This window comes from Meriones unguiculatus, chromosome 5 (assembly GCF_030254825.1).
Source record: "Meriones unguiculatus strain TT.TT164.6M chromosome 5, Bangor_MerUng_6.1, whole genome shotgun sequence".
Lineage (NCBI taxonomy): Eukaryota > Metazoa > Chordata > Mammalia > Rodentia > Muridae > Meriones > Meriones unguiculatus.
In genome coordinates this window covers 107,261,614-107,286,587 of record NC_083353.1, presented here as the reverse complement: position 1 = coordinate 107,286,587, position 24,974 = coordinate 107,261,614, and the positions used below count along the sequence as shown (strand labels likewise).

The 24,974-nt window shown below is 38.0% G+C and overlaps 1 protein-coding gene across 8 annotated transcripts in view; it reads right to left on the bottom strand.

The window, feature by feature from the left end:
- Positions 1-4,822: 4,822 nt before the first annotated feature.
- Positions 4,823-24,974, bottom strand: part of Zfand4 (zinc finger AN1-type containing 4) — a 62,869-nt gene continuing 42,717 nt past the window's right edge. For 5 of the 8 annotated variants that reach the window (XM_060383993.1, XM_060383994.1, XM_060383992.1 and 2 more), the window contains 4 exons: positions 17,113-18,288; positions 16,496-16,550; positions 6,790-6,907; positions 4,823-5,777 (listed from right to left, as the gene is read on the bottom strand). In XM_060383993.1, the coding sequence (XP_060239976.1) occupies positions 5,642-5,777; positions 6,790-6,907; positions 16,496-16,550; positions 17,113-18,288 (1,485 nt within the window). In that variant the 3' untranslated portion in view covers positions 4,823-5,641. The remainder of the gene's footprint in view (positions 5,778-6,789; positions 6,908-16,495; positions 16,551-17,112; positions 18,289-24,974) is intronic. The other 3 variants (XM_060383995.1, XR_009591919.1, XM_060383996.1) reach the window with 3 other exon arrangements.

Below are 24,974 nucleotides of genomic sequence, written 5' to 3'. Positions count from 1 at the left end.
TACTCTCTTAGTTTGTTTATATGTTTCCTGCCCCAGCACTATGACCACCCTCTTCTCTAAGGCAGTATCATTGGGAAATTGTACCAGAAACCAAGATCTGGGCATGAGGCATCCTCACTGCTACTAGGGTACTATGTCCTCTAGGTCTTTTTATAGAAACTGCAATGACACACAGTCACACACAAAAATGTTATTAAAAATATAAAAATGGGCTAAAAGACATATTTCTTTCAGTATTTTAAGTGGTGTTTAGTTTATGATCTCTCTTAATCTCAAAACTTAAGATGGAGATGGCTATATCACAAGACCTGAGCCCACTCGGCACTTTGGCAACAGCGTAAGAACAATGTGTCCTCAGCCCACTAAGATTCACAGACCCAGGTTAAACCTGGCCCATTCTGCCTTATTCAGTCATTCCCTTACATCATGGTTAGGACACACTCGTGATAAAGAGGTCTTCCTTGAGATTTTGAATGCTAATCTTAGTCATAACAATCAACTATATGTGTCATTGTGTGTGATTTGATGTCAAATATTGACATCTGTCTTCTAGATTTCCTTCAAATGACTGCCTGCCAATCCCCAAGCAAGACCATATCCCTTTAGTCCAGATAGGCTGAGACTCTGGATAATTGGGTAGGTAGGCTCAACATCCCCAATAAGACTGAAGGAAATAATGGAGCCTCCCCCTTCTGAATCCCTTAAGATCCAAAAGGGAAATCAGGAAGGTTAGAGAGACAGGGAAGTATGGAGGCAGGAGAAAAGGCCTCCTCACCAGTCATATGGGTGAAGCTTCTTGCCTGACTTTTTTTTTTTTTACCTCCTTAGCTATAAATCTGTATTTTCTAGGACTCCACCAGAGACTCCATTTACAGGAGGAAGACAAAAGCCTGTACCACCCCAGCCTTTCCTGGTTTTATCCTAATTTATCAAATCTCATCCAAAGCATCTCCAAGCCACCTCACCTCACTTATCAGAAGAGGGGGGGGGAGGGGTTTCTTAGCAACCTTTTGAGAAATAACTTGAGACACACCAAAATAGTATATATGACTAATGCAAAGGCATTAGTTGCCACTGTCCCTTGAGGAACCCCTTCAGCACTTTGCTGTCTTAATTTCTGCAACCCTCAGAGAGGCCGACATCCATGTCCTTGTCTGTGCCCTGTTTTCTCCTTGGGGCCCTTTTCATAAACCTCAGGATTAAGCCTGTCCTAAAATAGTTTTACTTCCCAACTCTGCTTCTGACAGGCCATGTCTACAATTCTTTTCTGCATCAAATCCTGGGTAGTCTTGTTAGGGTCCCAAGAGATAATTGGGGGGGGGGTGTCACAAACCTGTGTATCTCTACCAATGACAAAATGATGCTCCTAGAGTACAGGTTTGCACCAGCACGCCCAGCTTTCATTTTCTTCTTAGAAGACTGAATAGGCACTTTGTGGATGAACCAGTCTGCTGTGTGCTCTTCGTTAGTTTTTTTCTTTATATTTTGTTTCTACAAACTTTACATTCTTCTCTCTTGAAATCTAATCAACTGAGCAGGGCACGGTGGCACACAGCTGTAATCCCAGCACGCTGGGAGGCTGAGGCAGGTAGAGCTCTGTGAGTTCAAGGCCAGCCTGGTCTACAAAGAAAGTCCAGGACAGCCAAGGCTACACAGAAAAACCCTGTCTTGAAATTTTTTTAAAACATCAACTATAGCAAATATTGTTGCCAAACAACACTGTCTCCATTTCTAAACTCTTGTTTGAAGCTACTCAGACAGAAAAGCAAAAAGGCCAGGCAGTGATAGCGTACACATTTAATCCCAGGAGTAGGGAGGCAGAGGCAGGTGGATCTCAGTGAATTCGAGGACAGCCTGGTCTACAGCGTAAGTTCCAGGACCAGGGCTACACAAAGAAACCCTGTCTCAACACTACCACCACCACCCCAAAAAGAAAAGTATCACCACCTCTAAAAAAGAAAGAAAAGCAAAATACTTTAACTTCCATATTTTCTTGTAATAGAATTCGGATCAGTGAAATGTCACTCAGCAAGCCATCTGAGCTCTCCAAAGTGGTGAGGTCCAACTTAGAAAATAAAAAATCTTTTTTTTTAAAAACAGGTTTTCTCTACCCAGTTCTCCTTTATATTATTTCTCTTTTATATTATGAAAATTACAATTAGATAGTGGCCTGCTTAGCTAGTCAAAATCTTTGTACTGCAACAACAAAACAAAAATGAACCTCTACCAGTCTATTTCACCATTAGATTTCCAATACCTCATTACAGTCACTGTATGTGCGCTGCACTGCATAAGCACTGAATGAGTCTGATAAAGCACTACTATCAAGTACTTACAAATTAGGGGATAGCTCCCCCCATGAATGCTGATTACATTCTTACATCCTAGCTCGCTGTTATATCTCTGAATATTTGAAGACTCCTAACACCTTAAGAGATTAGATTGATTTTTAAAATATCCAAGACAATATCTGAAAATGTCTTCAGTTAAAACTGGTTTGTTTTTCTAAAGAGGAGGAGGAGCAGAATAAGTTATTTGAGCCAGGCTTTAAACTGAAAATGAGTTTAAAAAAAAAAAAAGTATGGGGTGCTGGAGAGATGGCTCTGCACTTAAGAGCACCGATGGTTCCAGAGGACCCGAGTTCAATTCCCAGCACGCACACGACAGCTTACAACTGTCTGTCACTCCAAGAGCTGACACACATGCAGGCTAAACACCAATGCACATGCAATTTCAAAAAAATAAATATTTGTGCTGAGTAAGCTCCACTTAGGTTTCTACAGCGTCAGAATTACAGCATAGCAGCATGCACACATACCATGAGTTTCCTCACCTTGACTGTACCCTGGTTTCACTTGACTAGCATGACCATGCCCTTCACAAGTTCTACCTCACAATTCACAAAGTGGTTTCACACTGCAGAGAGGCTGGAAGGGGTTATGGGTGCCACAGGAGTTTAGAAATCTGTATAAAGAGCCCATTCTCTCTCTCTCTCTCTCTCTCTCTCTCTCTCTCTCTCTCTCTCTCTCTCTCGGTGGTCAAATCAGGCACTACCAACCACTCAGGATGCTTCAAGGTGTAGGTAAGGATGAGTCCGAGGGTCCAAGTGGCTGAGAGGAACTTCAAATCAGCAGAGGGGAAAAAAAAACATGCTGCTGGGGTGTATACATAGCAGGAAGTGGTGAAGATCCTGGGCAGAGTCCCAGCCACCTGACAAGTGGAGTCAGTGCTGCTGCCATGCCACTCCGAGATGCCTTTTCCTTTGATGTGTTTCAGAGGAGGAAGAACACATCAACCGTTGATCCGGTGTTTGGCAAACTCGCACACCTAGCTGTTTGGTTTTGGAGACAATGCCTCACAGTACAGCCCACGCTGACTTTAACTCAACATCCTCCTAAATCAGTCTTAACAGCAGTCTCATAACAAGTGTGTGCCAGCACACCTACCCATGCCTGGTGTTCCTAAGGTGGTTTGATCTGTGCCCGTGTGTATCTGATATGTTAAGTTCACAAATCTGTATGGATAACTTACCAGGCTATGCTGGGTAGCCAGCCAGGTGAAATGGCAAAACCCTGTCTCAAGGCAGTAAAGTGGAGAGTTATAAAAACATTGACTGGACAGCGATGGACAATCCAAGGCTTTCTCAGAGGCCCCAATGAGAGGACAAAGGGAACCAAGTTCTGTGTCTTTGCCCAGGAATAGCCTTGGCAAGATCAAGTCTGGTGTTGGTGGCCAGGCCTCAAAGGAGTTAAGGTTTTGATTCTGAGAACGTGGTTTTTCCCCCTAAAGACACTGGAGTTTGTAATCAGTCCCAAGGCCATTATGTGCTCAGTCTGTGATACTCTTGAGATAGCCCGTGCTCCCTTTTGTACAACACTGTTTGACTTCTTCCTGCTAACTTCACCCCATTATACGATAGTATATGCTGACTCTGTCCCACTTCTCCCCTGGAAATAGCATATAAGATGCTGTACTTCCTAATAATAAGCTTGCCTGGCGTAAGATCTCCACACCCAGCATACCTACCTTCTTATCTCTGACCCAGCTCACTTAGGACCGTGTCACTGAAGAGCAACTAATCTAGGTCACTTGACATCCTGCTCTGGCCTCATCTATCCTTTGAGGGCAGTCACACACTCACTTATCTGAATGCACTCATGCGCTTACATATGTACACCACACACCCAAAGCATGCCTCTAGCAGGGTGTAGTAACTCAAGCCCATAATCCTAGCACAAGAGAGACTGAGGCTTAAAAGCTGCTGCAAAATCAAAGGCTTGCCCAGACTACATTGTAAAAAAAAAAAAAAAAAAAAAAAAATGTAGTCTTTAAAAAACCAAAACAAAACAAAACAAAAAAGTATGCCCTACATTTTTAATTGCAAGGCTTCTCTATTACATTTTTAACAAATTTTTTACCATTCTCTTTTACAAATGTACTTCACTGTAGGTCTGATGCCATCTTTGTCTATCAATATTCAGTCTCTTACAAGAAATAAAAGAAGACTATCAGGAGTTCTCTAGGCAACCCTCAGTGGAGTAAATGGTCTATGAAGCACCAAAGTGACCTGCTGAAGCTCCTTGTAGAAGACCAGAATGCAGCCACAAGCTAGGCCGCCTAACAGCTGTTGCCTGAGGTTCAACATCAGCTTCAATGGCCCTCCAAAGTCCTGAATGGTAAATTGATTACACCTAAGAACACAGTTCTTAGAATACTTAAAATAATACTTTCATACTGCCAGTCATTTTCCCCAAGTATAATAAATCACTGATTTATCTAAGTACTTTATAAAAGAAAATGTGTTGTAAATAATCAAATAAAGTCATAGTGAAGTTGAATATTTATTTGAATTTCCCCTGTAAAAGCACTCAATACGTAAGAAAAATAAACCAAGTTTGTGAGACTTTTAAAAATATATATAGCCATTTTTTGAAAAGTGGAAAGTTGGTTTCTGTTTTCAATGGCAACAGGTAAGACACTGTTATTTTGAAACTACCATTTAAAAAGTAGTATTTTAAGAAATGCTTACTATATTAACATGATGTGTTCTACAGAATGGATACACATATGAATGCCAATCTGAATATGGAAGAAATATATGTGTTAAAAATCACACTGGAAAAACGAATGTTCTTTAAAAAAGAACTTGCTAGTAAACCTCATAAACTTTCACACGTGGGATTTATATTTTAAAACTCCCATCTACCCTATCCCCACAAGAAATGAAAGACAAAAGGTCAAGATGTGCTCGGTTTCAATAGAGCCATTACAGAACCACTCATTTCTGGATTACATGGAAGCCTGGTTACAGGGCCAATAGTAACTTCCTAAAGTGCATCTTTTGAAGATTTGTCTAATAAATAATTCCAATCTCAAATATAAAACACTTAACACAGACATTCAATAACAAAACTAAATCATTATAGTGTAAAGTTTTTAAAACTACTTTTAAAACTTTTGATTCACCAAAAAATAAAGACATCAATACAGAAGGCATTTTCATTCTCCAACAGTATGCACTGTGTGCTCTTGTTATTTGGCAAATCTTTTGGAGTCGAACAAAAATAATGCAGTCTAAACAATATTTCTTCTGTCAATATAATGGGATTCCTCAGGCAGAGCCGCAAAGCGCAGAGAAGAGCTAGATTTTGGGAAGTTTTGGTGCGTTAACCACAGGATTTGCCTCCTGCAAATATCTCCTCCCTGCGCTTTTGTAGTCATACGTGCAGCCATGAGTTTCTGCATAGCGATGAGTTGCACAGAAGTTGTTCCCACATCTAAAGCATAAAGAAAAGGTTATGTGAATAGTCACATTTCCATGGAGGATTCATCTTTTTAGCAGAGAAAAACTTGACTTCAGGTAGTGCGACAAAAGCCCTCTGGATCTCCTTAGCAAATTCAGCACTGACGGCTCCTTCCACTCATCAGTATGAAGCCCCCCAAAGAACAAGGTAATTGTTCATCAATTACAACTATATATCTTTTTGAAGAAAAAAAAGGAAAAGCTGGTAAACATGTCCACCACATCTCTTAGATTAGTAAATTTTAATTCTAAGAAATGAAGTCTCATGAGAAAATTTGATTATATAAAAATGAGCTGGTAAGGCTGGGCATGGTGGTTTATGCTTTTAATCTCAATAAGAGGCAATGGCAGGTAGATATTTGTGGACTCAAGGCCAGTCTGGTGTACATAGCAAGATCCAGGCCAGCCAGGGCAAATCATGAGACTCTGTCGCAAAAAGCAAACAATCTGTAAACCAACAAAAAGCTATGTCATGAGAGAACACAAAACACATGTTAACAACGAAGTAAGTTATTTTTATGTGAATAGAGTAATGGCCACAATTCTTTTTGATGTTTGTCCTGACACTAAGGGCAGATATCAATCAATGCTAATGAAAGACATACTTACAAAAAGAAAAAAATTTAAAATATACATACATGTTTTGAAATAACTGTACCAAATGTTAAAATATATAGTAAACTGTCAAATCTGATTCAGTTTTGTTCAGTTTAAAATAGACTTTGCAAGGAGAGGCTCTTCCAAGTAATATTCAAAACATCTGGGATTTTATATCCTAGTTCAATGACTGTCGAGTTTCTACTTATACCTTTTGGCAACTGATGAGTTAGCTATCTCTCTCTAGCCAATTAGAAATTCATCTGAGGGCTGCTATTAGAACATCATCTGTATGTTATAAATGGTCATTTAAACATGGTTTTATTCTGTATAATTCCCACGCTGAGTCCCCACAGAGAAAGCCTCAGCTTCTCCAACTGGCCACCTGCCTGCATTCGAAGCTAGTGGCCAGTCCTGTTTTCTTTCCACAAAGAAAACAATGTTTCATTATTTTCTTCTTTGTTTGAAGAGGAGCTTTCACAGGTGGAAGGTGGTGGGTACTTTCTCCTGTTTAGAGAAGGAATACCTCATTAATACAAACATAAAATTCTAAATTTGAACAGGTACTAAGTATAACATTCCTGTCTTAGTACCAGTCTATATAAATTTAATTTGTAATATTTATATCAATAATTTATGAAATCTACCAGTGAGGTGGCAGCAAATTGTATGTGCGTATCATGTTTCTTCTAACTAGGACTTGAATCTTTTACATAGAAGGGTACACTGCTTGTACACACTAACACTGTTGTGATCACACCTGAGCGTGAGCAACCTAAGGACAGTCCAGCAAACATTAAAAAGAATTAAGACAAATCCTATCTGATGAGAAGCACCAGAAGATCAGGAAACTGATCTTTCACACCACGGAGAGTAAATTTATCAACAATGTAAACAAGCCATTTGTTTTTTGTTTTTTGTTTTTGTCTTTTTTTTTCAAAACCTTGATTAGTTTTAAGATAACGGAACCAAGGGCCTATCAGGTAAAGGCAATCTGAACTCAATAACTACCACGTGGTAGAAAACTAATCAAAAAATCTCTTGACTTCTGCCATGGCATGCACTGCTCCCCATTCTTCAAACACACAGAAAAAAGACAAAGTTGGCCTGCCCCACCCCCATTCTTCATGGGAGAGGCTGGTGTTAAGATGGGATTTGGAGGTAAGAGTAGATTGCTATGATTGTATTTCATTGTATCCATGCATCAAAATCTCAAAAATAAAGAAAAAAAAATCTTAAAAAACAAAACAAAAAAACCCAGATAGCCTGGCACAGTAGCACACACCTGTGATCCCAGCACTCTTGGAGGCAGAGGCAGGAGGATCTTTTTTACTTCGGGGCCAGCCTGGTTTACAAGGCTAGTCCAGGGCCAGGGCAGCCAAGGCTAACAAAGACACCTGTTTCAAAATACCAAAATAAATAAATAAATGCCTAAATAAATAAATATAATAAAAAAGAAATAGATAGAAAAACAATGTTTTAAGTGCATTTAATGCCAACTCAGTTTACATATGTAAAAAACTTCTGAACATTTTTGTTGTTGTTGTTGTTTTTAAACAGGGTTTCTCTACATAGCCCTAGCTGTCCTGGGACTCACTATGTAGACCAGGCTGGCTTCAAACTTACAGATCTGCCATTCTCCGCCTCTCTAGTACTAAAATTAAAGGTGTGTGCCACCATGCTTGGCTATCTCTGAACATTTTAAATGTGCTATAACTATGTAAAGTATATTATTCAATAGTGAGTGAATATATTTAGCTTAAGTCCACAGCACTAGCTTTCTAAGTATATTTACTAAACTCTATACACTGTAACAATTTGATATTTTGTCTTAAAAATAACACATCTATTATAATGAAAAAAATAAAGCAATCATTAATTGCCAAGTTATATAGTTTCATAATGGACTAGAATGTTAATTAACCCCAAAATGTCAATAAATGTTAGGCCTTAAGCAGAAAGGCTCAAAGCTGCTATACATAGTTGTTGAAAGGAGCAATACAAGTGCACAGAGATGTCTGGTAGAATTCAGAGGCCAAGGAAGACAGCAAGAACAAGTCTCAGGAATGGAACAGGGCACTGTGCATGGTGGTAGGCATTCTACATAACTGAAAAAGGTGTGGTAGGCTGAGATTAATATTTGTTTGGTAATTAAAGTTTTGTAAGATCATTTATTGGTTCATACTTCAATTAGTGGATACTATGCCTTTTTCTTTCTTCTTTCTTTCAAGACAGGGTTTCTCTGTATAATCCTGGCTGTCCTGGAACTGCCTCTGTAGACCAGGTTGGCCCTCAAACTCACAGAGGTCCGCTTGCCTCTGCCTCCCAAGTGCTGGGATTAAAGGCATGCATCACCACCGCCTGGCTATGACTTTTTTAAAACACACACAGCATAAACTGGGTGACTGTAATCCGAGCAAAATAAATCTTCTTTACCACCTGTCTAAAAGGCACTCCTAATTCTTATATAAAACTAGAAACACAAAATTGAAACAACTGAATGACCCTAGTGGTGTCTGGAGCACTGATCTAGGTAATGAAAGCTTGATTCCTCAAATGCTGTTGGAAATACCAAAAGCATTTCACTAAGCTGATGAAATAATTTTTACTTCTTAAAAAAATAATAGAATACTGAAAGAATTGCTTAGGTAGAGCACATGCTAAGCCTTCATGTGGCCCTGCATTCAATCTCCAGCTCTAAGTAAAAGGGAAGAGGCTTTTCCTCAGTACATGGTGATCTGTTATGGAAGAGCCAATGGGAGCTTATGCACTAGCAACTGTCTTTGAACTCAGGCTTAGTATGTTCTTTCTTGATTGATAGAAAACTCTGTTGCTATAAACTTAGTTCAGTACAGTCATATTTTCATCATTTTTTTTTCTTTTGAAATGCTTAACTCAGAACTTTTCAACTTTCTTTTATTCAAGTGCTTCTGTGAATGTTCGCAGACAACACAGCGTTGTGACAAATAAGAGGTGTGGTACAATCCCCTCCTCTGAGGAGAAAGGAGAGGGTGGAAGGAGGGGAATGTGAGGGTGCGACTGGGAGGAGAAGAGGGAGGGGCTGCAATCAGGCTGTAAAGTGATTAAATAAAGGAGGTAGCACAAAAACAACGGCAGTTATCTCCTCTGACAAGTTTCTGTGAATGCTTCTAGCTATTCAGAGATAACTACGGATTAGTCATCTATTCCACAGTAGGAGCCATTACTAATATGTGCCATTCTAGGATTCTTTAAATTGGTATTGAAAGCTAACTTTCCAGAGTCATTTCCTGGGCATTTACCACTTTAAGCATTCTCCTGAATAAAATAGCATCCATAATCTCCTCCCCTAGTAAGATGTTACTTATCCTGTAAGGCATTCTTAATTACCTACTCAGCTCCCTGGAGTCCTCTCCTAAGTGTGTCAACCATGAACAAAATGAAGTAACACTCAAGTGATGAGTTACTTTTCAAAACAGGATGAAAGGCATTTGGAAAAACTAACTCCTTTCCTGGTTACTAGCTAAATATGTTATCTCACGCCATAATCACTCACCCAACAGAAATCCAATGGGTGATAAATTAATCCAAATGCAAGCTTGGGAGTTGGCTGTCTGAAGCTGATGGCTACAACCACAACAGTGGGTAAAATCTCTAAAGGATACCTGATAGTGAAGAGAATCAGCAGAAGAACTTATAATTTGCTTTACAGATATACAGATCTTTCTGGGTACCCAGGATTACAGCGTTATTACTCTGAGAGGAAACAGCAGGTGTCATAGGCTCTAGTCTGAGGAATCATGAGTTGTTGGCAGCTCCTGATGCCTTGAACACAAGTTAGATCAAACAATGACAAAAACTGTTATATGTGAAGAGAAAGAATTTTTAAAAACAGTACAGAAGAAACAGATTTTTAATAAAAGAGTTGGAATCCAGCTTGCTAGTAAAGTATTTGCCTGGAATGCTCAAGGCCTTGAATTTGATCCCCACTACCACAAAATAAACAAAATCCTAACCAAGAAAACAAAAGCAAATGAAAAAAACTACAATAACTAATATTTCACAATTAAAGAGAAGGAAAGAGAACTAGGATATAATCTTGGTGGTAAACCAGCAGCACAGTGTCAGAAGAGCAATGAATGGATGAAAAGAAGCAATTGTGCTGGAAGCATAGGTCAGCAGGCATAGATCTTTGACAAACTCCCCAAAGATCATGAACACAGGACAGATCTGAGTGTATGACAAGGGAAAATAATATTACTTGTCTTGGAAATTGTGGTTTCTTTAAAAACTCAGCTATGTTACGTAAGCAGGTCTTTGTTTTAATCCCAAGTGTGGGATATGAGATTGCCTTAGTTTGTCCACTGATAATTGCCTCATGTTGCATGGAGAGGGGCGTGATCTTTGCCAGATGCAGTTAATATAAATAAGAGAGCCCAGAGAGAGAAGGATTGGTGCCTTAGGGGAGAGGAATAGAGAGAAAGTTTAGATAATGCTTCAAAGAAAGAAGATGATTGCTGGCCGTGTTTGCTGGTTTGCTGGTTACCTGGGCAGTTAGATATCTTGATGACTGAGATTGGTATTGCCCCAAAAGAACCTGACCACCCTACCCAACCAGAGAAGTAAAGAGGCCTATGTCCCCTTTCCCTTCTAACCTTCTTTCTCTCTTACCTAGGGCTGGAGGATTGGAAAGGAGGCAGAGGCTTTAGGAACCCCAAAATAAAGTAGAGTTTAAAAACGGTGCCTACAATTTCTAACACTGAAAGAGGATGCATGATAGTAGCCACAACAGAGTCATACTGACTAAACATGAACATGTAGACCGATGGACAAGTAGCCAATGAAAAAAGCCCAGGGTCACATTGATAAAAGGCAGAATTCTACCAGATCTTCAAAGAAAACTAACTGCACTCACATTATTCCATAAAATATTTTTAAAAAAATTAGATGAATGAAGGTAAGGACTTTAAAATAGCAATTATTAATGTTACCAAACCTTAAGGAGAATATGAATAAATGCCATAATGAAGCCTATAAAAATACAAACAATTGAATGAAATAATAAAAAACAATTGAAATATGAAAACAGAATTAGAATTGCTACAGAAAGGCCAAACTGGAATAAAAGAGGAAACACTTAGGAAATAATACAAAAGCTCAAAGGAAAGACCCACCAACAGATTAAAAGACATGGAAGGGAGAATTTCAGAACTTGAAGACAGGGTAGAAGAAATGGATAAATCAGTCAAAGAAAATGTTAAATCTAAAACAACAAAATCCAGATACAAAACAACGAGGAAATCTGGTACACTATAAAAAAGCCAAATCTATAAATAATGAATACAGAAGAAAAGAAAAGAAACATAGGTACAGAAAACAAAGGCACAGAAAATATTTTAACAAAATCACAGAAGAAAAATTCCCAAATCTAAACGAGATCCCTACAAAGGTGCAGGAGACATACAGAATACCAGACAGGACCATAAAAGAAACTCTGCATGACAAACAATAATCAAACCAGTAAACGTACAGCATAATGGAAGGACAGCAATAGCCGCACAGGGGAAGACTGAGTCACAGAAAGGTAGGCCTGACTTTTCCGTGGAGATTCTGGAAGCCCGAAGGGCTTGGACAGATATTTCACAAGCTCTGAGAGACCACATGCCAGCCCAGACTACTACATCCAGCAAAACTTCAATCATAACTAAGGAGAAAGGAAAACATTTTATGATGATAAAAATATTCAGAGACTATTAGAAGGAATAATTCAGTCTGAAGAGATTAACTACACCCAAAAGAAAACACACACACAAACACACACACAAGTCCCAGAACAGTTAACCAAAAAGAGGTTTGAAACTAAACAACAGGGCTTTGAGTTGGTGCACCCTAACTACAATCTGCTGGAGCGCAAGAAAAGGCCAGTCCTGCAGATCCAAAGCTACAGGATCTCCACAGGACAATAGATATCCGAGAAGAGTCCCAGTAAAGATCTAGTATTCGTACAGTAATTAAACACTACTGAATGAGAACTCTCAATGTTAATGGTCTCAACTTCCCAATTAAAAAGAAAAACATACAGACTATCAGATTGGATTAGAAACAAAATCCATCAAAAACAAAAACCATCCTAAGGTAAAAGGTATTCCAAGGAAACAAAACCAAGAAGCAAGCCACATAGCAATGTAGTGTCTGACAAAAATAGATTTCAAAACAAAACTAATCAGAAGATACAAAGAAGAATACTACAGAGTCATGAAAAGAAAAATTTACCAAGAGGGTATTACAACTTTAAACATTTATTCACAAAATCTCCACTTTCATAAAACAAACACTACTATGTCTAAAACTACACATTGATGCTAACACAGTAATACTGGGTGACTTCAATACCCCCTTCTTACCAGTAGATAGATTATCTAGACAAAAAATTAAATGAGGAAACTGGAATTAAATAATATCATAGATCAAATGGATCTATAAGACATCTGTCTATTGGTGGAAGGGGTCATTTAAGTCACTTGGCAAAACAAACAACAAGATTGACAAACTCTCGTCCAAATTAACCAAAAGGGAGAAAATTCAAATTAATAAAATTAGAGATGAAAAGAGAAACATTACAAAGGTTGCTGAAGAATTTCAGAGAATCCAAAAGACAGTTTAAAAATCTGTATTCCAACAACTAAAAAACTTAAAAAAATGGATGAATTTCTCAATATATGTGACCTACTAAAACTAAATCAAGATCAAATAAGCAATTTAAACAGTCCTATAACCCCAAATGAAAGAGAATCCGTAATTAAAAGTCTTCTCAAAAACAACCATGGCCAGACAGATTCACACAGAATTCTAGCAGACCTTCCAAGGAGAATTAACACCAATACTCTTCAAATAATTCTGTAGAAAAAAAACTAAAGGAATTTTTATAATTCTTTTTATGAAGCCACTATTACTCTGACAGTAAAACCACACAAAGGGGGCTGGAAAGGTGGCTCAGAGGCTGGCTTTTCTTCCAAAGGTCCTGAGTCCAATTCCCAGCAACCACATGGTGGCTCACAACCATCCATACTGACACCTGGTGCACAGGCAAAACATGCAGGCAGAATGCTTTATAAATAATAAATTAAAAAAAATTAAATGAGTTTCAGGCCAACCAGGGGTTATAAAGTAAGCCCCTACCTCAAAAGGCAAACACACACACACACACACACACACACACACACAGACCCAACAAAAACAGAAAATTATAGACCAATACCTCTGTGAACATAACAGCAAATATTCTCAATAGAACACTAGCAAACCTTATTCAAGAACACATAAAAAGATTATCTAACACACAATCAGATGGATTTCAGCTTAGAGATGTAATGACAGTTCAGTATACATATCAATAAACCTAATCTACCACATAAATGGATTGAAAAACAAAATTCACATGATCATCTCATTAGATGCAAAAAAAAAAAGGCCTTAAAAAGTCCTAGAAATACTAGGGATACAAGGGAATCACCTCAATATAATAAAGGGAGTCTACAGCAAGCCCACAACCAACATCAATCTAGAAAGAAACTCAAAGCATTTCCACTTAAATCAGGAACAATACAAGGATATCCATTCTCTCCATACCTATTCAATATAATATTTTAACTCTTAACTTCGATCAGCAATAAGACAACTATCGTATCTTTATTTACAGATGATATGATTTTATACATAAAAGACTTTGAAAAGTCAACCAGGAAACTTCTACAGATAATATAAACACTTATTGGATTTGGCAGTCATTTCTTGGATGACATCAAAACCTGAGTAGCAATAAAAAATAAATCAAGTAGACTTAATTAAAATTAAACTAGAAATGTGTACATCGAAAGATGTGTTCTTTTGTAAATTGTTTCTCCTGTCTGTCTACTTTATTGGGGGCACACGTGTGGGATCATGCACATGGAGGCCAGAGGACATGTACAGCAGTTGATTCTCTCCTTCAACCACGTGGATCCTGGGGACTGCACTAAGATCATAAAGCTTGGCAGATAGTGTTTTTACCTGCTGAGCCATCTGGATAGCTCTCAAAAGATATTTTCAAGAGAATAAAAAAAGCCATTCGTAGAATAAAGAAATCAATAAAAACCACCCTGGATCAAAAATATACAAATAACAGAAATATCCAGTAAGCACATAGGCAAGTGGTTTCACTAAGTAGGGAATAAACATCACTCATCATTCCAGAAAAGCAAATATAGAACACAGTAACATATCATCTCATATTCATTCCAGTAGCAAGTACAAAAACAAAACAGTAAGAGCCTAAACCAGGAAACAAATTGCCGACAAGAATGTGGAGAAACTACAGTCAATATACACTGTTAGAAGGTATAGATGATATAGAAAAAGCATTATAATGATTACTTAAAATATTTAAACTAAAGAGTAGATGATCCAACAATTTTACTTTTGACACATATTTGCAAAATAATTGAAGGTTTGCTTGTTACATTCATAGTCACAGCAGTGTTATTGTAGCTAAAATGTGGAAGCAACCCATGCGTGCACTGACTGACGAATAGATAACCATGTGAACAATGGGATGTCATGAGCTTTAAAAAGGAATTCTGACATATGTGATAACATAAATGAACCCTGAAGATATTATCAATAAAATATGGCATCCCAAATATTACCCATGAAGTACTTAAATCATAAATAAAATAAATAAAATAACAATTGCCAGAGACTGTAGTTGCTCCAAAAAAGGAGATGGTGAATTTTTGTGGCATTGTGGTGGTGTTTAACACCTTTAGCATAAGATCTCACTACAACTCCCAAACTACTCTTTAAAGTCCCAAGCTCATGTAATCCTCCTGCCTTGGTTGCTCAGCCTCAGCCTTCTCAGGAGTTACAACTACAGGTACACGTCATCCAGTTTTCCCACCGGAAGTTAAATATCCAGTGAATAAAAAAAGTTTGGTCTGGCAAAAGCGAAGACTTGCAGAGAACTAGTAATAGATGTGGTCAGGGTTGCCAAACATGTGAATGTACTTAATTCTGTGAAACTACACATTTTAAAACGATTAAAAACAGGATTGGTGCTACATGGATAGAATCCAGTATCTGATAGGTTGAGGCAGGATTGTCTTGGGTTTCAGGCCAGCCTAAGACACACAGGAGAACCCTCTCTCAAAAAAAGAAAAAAAATTGTTGAGCATGACACAGTGGGGCATGGAGGTAGAAAAACAATGGAAGTTCACGGGCATCCTCAGCTATATGATGAGAAACCAGCCTGGGCTAAACAAGACCATGTTCCAAACATCAAAAATACAGAATTAAGAAGAAGTTTTATGTGCACTTTGCCACCTTTTTTGCCACTTTAAAAAAAAACTTTAAAAATGTAAATGTATGTATCAGAACTTTTATACTCTTAGGCCTCATTAAAAAAAAAAAAAAGAAAAAAGGGAAGCCTAAGAGTATCTTTAAAAATTAAAAACATAAAAGTCCACAACATGGCAAACTATATTTAAATCTCCAGGGCTACAGAGCACACCTTGGATGAGTTTACCGCCACACTGGTCTGGGTGTTAAAACATGAAGGGAGGAGATATTAAAGGTTCCCTCCTCCTGGCATGCAATGAGCAGCCTAGGCATCTTCAGTGAGCTAACACTGGAACAACAGTGTTGTTAGAGCCTCTTCTGCTGCTGTGTATAGAAAGGGCGGGGCCCAGAGATTACCCTTTTCTTTGTTTATAAATAACCAGTTGATCAGAAAGAAATTCTCACCACTCCTTTGACAGCAGATCAAAATATTAAGCAAACCTCAGGGCCAACACAGCAGTCCACTATAGCTTTAACAATTCTGGTGAAGGTGATAATTCTTCTATAATCTTGTCTTTTCACAGAGACCACTGCTCTCTCAAACATGAAATACCAACTTAAGATAGTTTAATTTCTACATGTGCTACCCTTGTGGTCAGGTCACAAATTATTTTCTGGAATGAAACATTTAGGAGAGTTTACCCTGTACATACCACAGAGAACGTTCTTGTCATCTCTCCTTGAAAATTCAAGCGTGTTAATGCTGTGATTCGTATGTTGTTTTCAAAATTAGCTGTAGCTTACCTACTCTTTTCCCTGCTGCTGCATTATTTCCACTCATTCCAATACCACGAGCAGACTACAATTAAAACACAAAACACCTACAAAGGTGAGTCAATGCAGAATAGATCTCTAAACATCAAGTACTTGTATTCTTTTACTAAAATGCTGATGGGCATCCATTGTACATTATATACTCTATCTTTTTGTTTAAATTAACTTGGAATCTAATGTTGTTTGTTATGCTTATTATTTACCCTTAAAAGAGGAAAATTTGATGGTTTAGGTAAGAGTGTTGGCACTGGAAAAAGCTTCAACGAAACTACATATCACTGAAAAATACAGGATGACAATGAACATGGCAGTAACACTTCAATTACAGCACTTGGAAGCTGGAAGCGGGATCAGAATTCAAGGTCTTCCTCACAGTCCAAGAACAGCCTGAGCTACATGAGAAACCTGTCTCAAAACATCAAAAAGCAACCATCAAATAGATTTCCTACAAGTTAGACAAGCATTTTAGTAAACTTTATGGAAAAACAATTCAATTATAGGCATCTTTATTTACGTAAATAAAATCCTAACTTTGAAAGTCACTCACTACCAGACTAACTAGAACAAACTGAAAAGAACATACTTACTAGAAAAAAATCTGTAGGTTCTGACTGGGGAGAACTTTTCCTAAGGTTTTCATCCTGAAAATGCTGGAAGTTTGTAGACAACCCTATTCCAGAGGGCCGAAGCCTGCCTGCCCCACGTGTGCTCTGCAAACTGTCTCTACTTGCACTCCGCGCCAGTGAAGCCAAAAAGCCATTATTATTTACACAACCAACAGGCTCTTTTGAAGCTTTGTTGGCCATTTCTGTGATATCTCGAGCTTCAACTTTGGAAATAACATCAGATTTTTTCCCAGGCGAATCGACTTTAACACCACGGAAGCGAGCAGTCCTAGAGAAAGAAGAATCTGCTATGGTTCGGATGTCCAGTTCCCGCAGGGTGTTTTGTGGAGTAGATACTGAGGAGTTGCCAGACTCAAAACATTTCGACTGTCTCTGCGGCTTCACCAGAGAATTGTGTAGCGACACTGGTGCAGCACAGAGAAGGGGTGACAGGAGCCTGTTCTTGTGAGAGCTCGACTCTCTGTGGTTAAGCACTGCACTGTCTATGGGGTCACTACTCAACACTCTTGCCACATGGTTCAGAGGCTGCTCTGCTGCTCTCAGGCCTCTATCACCTTTCGAGAGCAGGAACTCTGGAGTTACCTTTCCTATGCCTTCCATACCACTGCCCTGCTCGTCACCATTTCCTTCTGTAAACGGAGCAAAAGGACCTACTTCCGGCAAGAGCAACTCCTCATCTACACATTCTTCTGACCGTGGAAATAAGACTGCATCATCCTCGTTATTAGATGGCAAATTTCCTGAGAGGTGCTTTGTCCGTCTGTGCAGGGATGATCCAAGATGAAGAACAGACTCTGCAAGCTCTTTGTCACTTTCCAATTCTAAATGGGTCAACTGAGGAAGCAGTCTGACGCTACTCGTGGGCTGAGAGAGCGGGTTAATCTCCCAGTTATCATCCTCCTTCAGCAGCTCATTCTTGAGAGATGACACCGGTCTATCAGCAGGGACCTGAGCTGTGGGGCTTGTGCCTGCATTCCTGGATGTTTCGGGGAGATATGCATTCCCAGGAGAAGGCAAACCAGATTGCCCAATGTGAGGGAGGACTCTTAGCAGTCGGTGCCGGGCTGCGGTTGTGGAACTGCTGGAAGGTCGAGGAGCTAGAGGTGGGCGAGGTTTTACCTTGACAACTTTCTTAGGCTACAAGAAAAGAGCGCACATGTAATTCCTCATCATAGTTATTTCTGTCCATCAGCAAGAATCAGTGGAGAAAATGTTACTTACCATTTGGGCATTTTTTTTTTTTACCTCAATTTACAGTGCTCAAAAAAGCTGGGTGTGGTATCACACACCTGTAACGCTAGCACTGGGGAGGCTGAAGCAAGATGTCTGTTATGAGTTTGAGGCCAGCCTACCTGGTTTACAGAATCCATTCCATTCCAGCCTAGGCCACAAGGTGAGTCTTCTCAATACGAAACAACAACAAGGAAATGCTGTAAAGTGTTAAAAATCTTAAGACTATGATTGAGAAGATTTTGTTATATTACTTTATTGGGCATACTTTTCTGAAGATGATAAAGAAAAATAATTTTGTTTTATTTTCCTCACAATTAATTCTTTCTCAGGCTTTTACTAAGAGGAGAATGTTGATTATACGATATGGCATTTTTCCCAGCAAGATGACTGAGGGTATAGGTGGACTCAGAAAAAAGACTAAGAAGACCAACCTGCTGACCTTGAAAAGACTGTCCCTTTGTTGGTTTCTGTGGACTCAGATTTCAGGAAGGTTCCTACCCTAACCCATCACAGTAGTTATTGTGCCTCACATACCCGTGCAACCACAATGTTTTATAATAAACATCTCCTTTTCTTCTGCGCCTGAAATATACAGATGCATACCAGGCAGACAGGACACATAAGAAGAAAAAAAATATCCTTTTTCTAAAAAAAATCAAAGAATCCCTGTGCAGAGTTACTAATGGAGTCCCTTGAGATGAGATCTCACATGTGTTGCCACAGCTCACTGACAGAGAAATCAAGCCTGCCCCGAGATTACAGTGACGGAGGACTCTATGAGGCCTAGACTTGTATCCACATGGCTGTTAATTCTGGTGTTGTTTCCTTTTGCTGCACTGAGTGCCTTAGACATAATATAACTGCATACTGCATACATGAGCCTAGTTTGTCAGTAAACCAAGGATTAGGCCTGCCCTCCACCAACACTTTACAAATAAGTTATCAGAGAAAGGGTGAAATTGAGGGCTCAAGTGAGGAACCTTAGCTCTTAAGCACAGTGATGGTCAGCAGACACAGGATTGAAGTCGAATGACACTCCCAACAGCCTGGCCTATGAGAAATACATACTTAAATCTGTTAGAAGAAAAAGTGGGGACAAGCCTTGAACTCATTGACACAGGAGACAACTTCCTGAACAGAACACCAACAGCACAAGCTCTAAGATCAACAATCAATAAATAGGACCTCATGAAATTGAAAACAGTCTGTAAAGCAAAGGACACTGTCATCAGAACAAAATGACAGCCTACAAACTGGGAAAGGATCTTCACCAACCCTATATATGACAGAGGGCTAATATCCAGAATATATATAAAGAACTCAAAGTAATCCAATTAAAAAATAGAGTACAGGGCTAAACAGAAATGTTGCAATAGAGAAATATCAAATGGCAGAGAAACACTGAAAGAAATGCTCAACGTCCTTAGTCATCAGGGAAATGCAAGTCAAAACAACCCTGAGATTTCACCTTCACCCATCAGAATGGCTAAGATCTAAAACTCGTGACAACACATGCTGGAGAGGATGTGCTGTCCATTGCTGGTGGGAATGCAAACTTGTATAAGCACTTGGAAATCAATCTGGTGCTTTCTCAGAAAATTAGGAATAGCACTTCCTCAAGAAAAATAGGGTGGTTTGGTGAGATGCCTTTTAAATTGCAGTATAGAAAGCAAGACAGCTGCAGAACATTGTTAAAAGCCCTAAACATTTCTTATCTGAATAAATTATCACTTGACAAACTATAAAAATTATCCCTAAAAGTAATCTTTAAATTATCACTTAATTTGTTTTTTCTTTTTTCTTTTTTCTTAAGTTTTAGACCTCTAGAAATTCAGTACTTACAAATCTTTCCTTTCCTGGGAAAATTTTAAGATATGCAGCTAACGAAAAGGTATGAGGAAAGTTAGTAACCTTGGCATTAACACTAAAACATTAGTAGGGATAAGGGTAGAAAAATGATTTGCTACATTTTCCCTAAAAGTAGAAATGCTGCTCATCTGAAAAATGGGAACAGAATAGAGAAAAGAGAAAACAAAGTTTTCTGACTGCCCTTAGCTAACATACAGGAGGCAAAAGGTGTTAGGTCTAGTGCTGGCATCAGGAAAGCAAGTGTTAGATATGGTCCAGAAGCTGGGTGGCAGTGTATGACTTTATGGAGGATCTCTGTGAGTTCAAGGCCTGCCTGGTCTGCAGAGCGAATTACAGGACAGCCAGGGCTACACAGGAAAACCCTGTTTCAAAAGAAAGAAAACAAAAACAAACAAAAACAGCCCAAGACAAGTATTTTCTGACCTTTAGAATTATCATAATGAAAGTGTTACTGATACTAGTCAAATCACATAGCAAATACTCCCTTAAGAAGTACCTTTAATGGGTTTTCATGTGTCATGGCTTCATTCCAGAAGAAACCAATCAACTAATCAATAAGGTAGGTCTTATAGACACCTGTCAAACTTTTACTCTAAAGAGAATAAACTATCTTTTAAATATATATCATACACACATGGAAAATATCAGACCGCTAATTAAATTCTAAGAGCAGAACTATAAATAGTATTGTCTGATTTCCACGCAATAAGATTAAAAATTAATCACAATGAAAAGTGAAAAAACAGCCACCAAAACTTACCTAAATCTACTCAACCAGTTTGGGGCTAAGAGAGAAATTCTAAAATGGTAAATTAAAAGTATTAGCAATTGACATACTGTTTGTACTAACAGATAAAGAATGCATCTTTGTATGGCATGCCAAAGCAGTAGCTAATCATAGAGTAACTCAGATAAAGGAAAACGGAGGGGTAATTTATGAAACAATGGGCTTATACGCCTTAAATAGTTAATAAAATTGTAAGCAGTTGTACACCCACTGCTGAGCCCACCAGGCTCCAATGGACAAGTCCAAACTCATGGTCACATACATGACCGTGATTAAACTCCAGTTACAAAACATAACAGACATAATAGAGATTGGGGGCGGGGGGAAGAAGGGAATTGGACAGGAGTGGTAAGGATATGGGGGAGGGTTACTGTGCCAAATTATCTAAGAATAAATGTGTGTGTGTGTGTGTGTGTGTGTGTGTGTGTGTGTGTGTAAAACCAAAGTCCCAAAGAGGTGTTTGTACCCATGATATTCACAATAGTCAAAATGTGAAAGCAACTTAAATGTCTACTGATAGGTGAATGAATGAACAAAGTAGTATATACATGCAATGGAATATTCTTCAGTCTAAAGAAGAAAGGCGATTCTGACATGGATGAACCTCAGAGATGTCATACTAACTAAATCTATCCACAAATACTGACATTTCATTTAAGTACGTAATCTATAGTAGACAAATTCACAGAAACGGGAAGGAGACTGGTACTTGCAAAGGTTAAGGGAGTGGTACTAGAGGTTGGTTTCAAAGAATGCTGTGATTCAGTTTTGTAAGACAAAGTTCTGGAGACTAGTTGAGCAAAGATGTAAACATAGTTAACACCACTAATCTGAAGACAATTAAAGCTCTTGTAGCTGCACATTCCTGTAGTCCCAGGCTGTGGGAGGTAAAGACAAGAGAATTAAGAATTCAAGATCAGCCTCAATTACATGGTGGGTTTGAGGCTAGCCTAGATTTGAGACTCTGTAAATTAAATAAATAATAAGATGGATAGATTTTATATATCTTACCATTATTTAAAATAAAAATAAATTAAGATAGTAAGTAGGTAATAGTGTCCTCTGTGAATTTTGTTGTGTGATAGAAAAGAAAACTGAAGATCACTTCCCCTTGGTGAATAACAATCCTAAGAAAAATATTTAGAAACATTAAAAATGAAAGAAGGAAAAAAAAAAAAAAAAACACAACCAAGACTGGGTCAGGCCAACAAAGCAAAATTATTTCATATTCTTAAACCGTCAATTACGCTGTGTTACCAGGATTGTTTTATCCCATGTGTAACCTGTTTCAACTTCTCTTTCTAGTTCTTCTTTGACTTATGAGTTACTCTGAAGTGTTTTATTTTGAAACATCGTATTTTTTCCAGATATCTATTATTTGATTCCCTGTTTTATTCTTTTATAAACCATAGCATTTTTAATCATTTGAATCTTTCTAAAATTATTATAATTTATTTTATGTACAAAATACTGTTTTTATGTTTTTGTTTTATAAGTAACCTAATGTATTCCCTTAAACAGTAATGCGCATTCTGCCAGCTGGGTCAAATGAGCTGACAATGGTCATCAGGTCCTCTCAGAAGCCTTTCCAATTCTCTGTTCTACAAGCTTTGCTAGAGTGGAAATCTGTGAAGATAATCATGCACCATTTCTTGTAGGTTTTGCTTCATATGTTTCAAAGTTCTATTACTACATAAATAAAAATTATAACATAGTTATTTTGGTCAATTGTTCATCATCTGAGTAAAAAAAAAAATCTTTACCCAAGCTTATATAAAAAAAAAATTCAGATGAATTGAGGATATAAACTAAAAAGAAACAACAATCTAAATGTTTTGGAGAAAACCACGGAAGCATATCTTCAAGACCTGTGATGGAAAATATTTCATAAAAAATTATTAAATACTAATCATAAAAATAAAACTGGTAAATTGAAATACATTAAACTTAACAACATTCATCAAACATAGGTGAAAGAACAAGCCACAAAGTATTAGAAACTGTAAGCCATACATGTGATAAAGACTTTATATCATACATATTAAATATGTGTATTGGTTGCTTCGGGATAGGTCTCATGTCACCCAGACTAGATCCAAGCATGCTACATAGCAGAGGCTGACTTTGAATTCCGGTGCTTCAGCCGCCACCTCCCAAGGCCTAGGATATTACGTGAGTGCATCATTCTCAGCTCCAAAATATATTTTTAAGTTTCCATAAACCAATAAAGGAAAATAACCTAATTTTAAAATGAGCAAAATAATTGACAATGCACAAAAAACAAAACAACAACAACAACAAAACAGATTTTTGTTTTGTTTTTTTCAAGACAAGGTTTCTCTGTGTAACAGCCCTGGCTGTCCTGGAACTCTCTTTGTAGACCAGGCTGGCTTCAAACTCAGAGATATCTGCCTGCCTCTGCCACCAGAGTACTGGGATTAAAAGTGTGCACCATCACGCCAGTCTCAAAAAACAGAATTTTAACCAAAGGAAGATTCAACACTTTAAAAAAGTAAACATTATTCATTATAATAAAAATTAAATGAAAACCAATACACAATCCTAAGAATGGTTAAGATGAAAACAAATTAAGTTTTGGCAAGGATGTGGCACAAACCAGAGCTCTTGTGTTATTAATGGAAGTATGAACTGGTTGTAAACATACGCAAAACAGTCAATGTAACTTCTTTTCGTTTGAGACAAGCTCTCACTATGTACCCTAAATTGGCATAGAATTTATTTAGGCAGACTAACCTAAAACACATGATTTCCTCCCTCAGAAAGTGTGGGATGTTATGGCATTCATCAAATACCTGGCTATTTGGCATAAAACATGCTATCTTTCCTATGATGATAAATTTCTTGCTAAGTATACAATCCAAAGACCAAACTGCATGTGTTCATCAAACAATGTATAAACATGCTCCAAGTAGCTACAAATAAAAGCCAAAACTCAGCTTATCATAGAAAAGATAGAAACAGAAAGGAGAATCACTATGTAGTTTAAATAATTTTTAAAATAAATTTAAAAGAATTTTTAAAATTTATAATGAAAAAAAAAAAGAAGCCAGAATTTTATAAAAGACTGTATTGTCTATGTTATTATTTATACAAAGTTCCATAATAGGCAACTCATTTGTGGAAAATAATGTAAAAGTAGTGACTACTTTAGGAGAGATTATGAAGGAATCTTTTACAGAAAGAGGCAGAGAACTAGCTGTGGTGGTGCACGCCTTTAATGCCAGCATTCAGGAGGCAGAGGCAGGAGGATCTTTCTAAGTTTGATGCCAGCTCGCTCTATATAGTGAGTTCCAGGTCAACCAGGAAAACACAGTAAGAACCTGTCTCAAAGAAACAAAAACAAAAACAAAAAAAAAAAAGAAAAAACACAAACTACTTTGACTTATGTCTAAATGAGTGCATTTAACTGTAAAAAATCATCAAACTGAGCCTAAATTTTACTATTTTTTATTATTGTTATTGTTAAGAGGATGATTTGTCATGGCATGAGGTCAGACGATAACTCTCTTCCTGCTTTAATGGGGATTTAACCTAAGGCAGCAGGCTTATGTGGCAAGTGCCTTAATTTGCTGATCCATCTGGCTGGGCTACAAGCAGTACTTTAAATGTTTGTGTATTTTATATGGAAAGACACTAACACAATGAAAAGAAGTGGGTGGAATAGTGGAGCTGTGGAGGGTGGGAAGAAAGAAGAAAAAAGGAAGAAAAGGAAGAGGAAGAAGCAGCAGAAGCAGAAACGGAAGCAGAAGAAGAAAGAAGAGAAGAGAAGGAGGAAGAAAAAGCAGAAGAAGAAAGAAGAGGGTAAAGAGGAAAAGGAGGTGGAAGAAGAAGAAGCAGAAGCAGAAGAGGAGGAAGAAGGACACATATCCAGAAACAAAACAGCCATCAAGAATGTGGGAAACTGCAAGCTCAT